Below are 1,037 nucleotides of genomic sequence, written 5' to 3' on the forward strand. Positions count from 1 at the left end.
GACAGCATAGCGACAACGAGCCATTATCGGTATGTTTTGGCCACCTTGAGGAGGGAGAAAGACCGGTTGCGTGAACAAATCGATTCAGACCGTGATCTGGTTGCAGCAATGGACGCTACTTTAGAAGGACTACGGCCATTCATCCCAGACGAGATCCCAGACAAGGGGAAGGGGAGGGACAAAAGGGATGGACCAGGGTTTAAGTAGAAGATTAGATCACAAGACCGAGGTTGGTTCGCTATGTAGTTTGCACCCGGGCACGGTTGAAGATACCCGCTGCCGGATAGTGCTCACATTTAATTGGTCGTAAGACAAGCCTCCCGGCTCAATTAGTCAAACGAACACCTTTTCAACCCTTGCCTTTCATGATAGGAAAACATGATGAACTACGAAAAGTGACACTGCTGAAACCGGACACAGACTAACATCATTGAACATGCTATGTATTTCGCACCCAGGCATGAATGACTAACATCATTAAACATGATAGGTTTAACTGACGAATGAAACTTTCTTGGACCAGGTGGAACGAACACTTTCTTCAGCAATCTTTTTCGACCGTTCTCGGGTTACTATACCGAGTTCCCCTGTAGAAACCTTGCCTTTCATGATAGGACGAGGTTTTGGTTTTGGCTTGGTGGGGACATCAATAGATGGTTGCTGACTGGGACCGGCCTCTGACTCCTTTTGTTTTGAAGGGACTGGTTGTTTTGCGTTGACACCACTTGACTTAGTGAAATCAAAGCTATTCGAAGCTTTGGTTGTGTCCGACCTCAGATTGGTTGCTTGAGCTGGTTTGACAGTGGCTTGGATAACAGCCGAGGCAGCTTGGCATTTGACTTTGCCTGGTCGGGCACTCCTCGGGCCAAGTTTGTAACCCTTCTCTAACCGAGGAAACTTGCAGGGTGTATCCTCCTCATCAGTGATTTTCTCTTCTTCACTCGATTGGCCGACTCCACCCCACAGCCCAGGTCAGCTTCCCAAAATGTATCATCAGCCAAGACCTCAGTGTCCGATGGTACTTCATGGGAGAGAGC

At 48.2% G+C, this 1,037-nt stretch overlaps 1 protein-coding gene across 1 annotated transcript in view; it reads right to left on the minus strand.

The window, feature by feature from the left end:
- Positions 1 to 1,037, minus strand: part of LACBIDRAFT_329656 (uncharacterized protein) — a gene marked incomplete at both ends in the record, with an annotated part of 2,787 nt that overhangs the window by 722 nt on the left and 1,028 nt on the right. Inside the window, one exon of the mRNA XM_001883796.1 lies at positions 579 to 884. Coding sequence (XP_001883831.1) covers positions 579 to 884 — 306 coding nt within the window. The remainder of the gene's footprint in view (positions 1 to 578; positions 885 to 1,037) is intronic.

This window comes from Laccaria bicolor, genomic scaffold, assembly GCF_000143565.1.
Source record: "Laccaria bicolor S238N-H82 LACBIscaffold_22 genomic scaffold, whole genome shotgun sequence".
Classification (NCBI taxonomy): Eukaryota; Fungi; Basidiomycota; class Agaricomycetes; order Agaricales; family Hydnangiaceae; genus Laccaria; species Laccaria bicolor.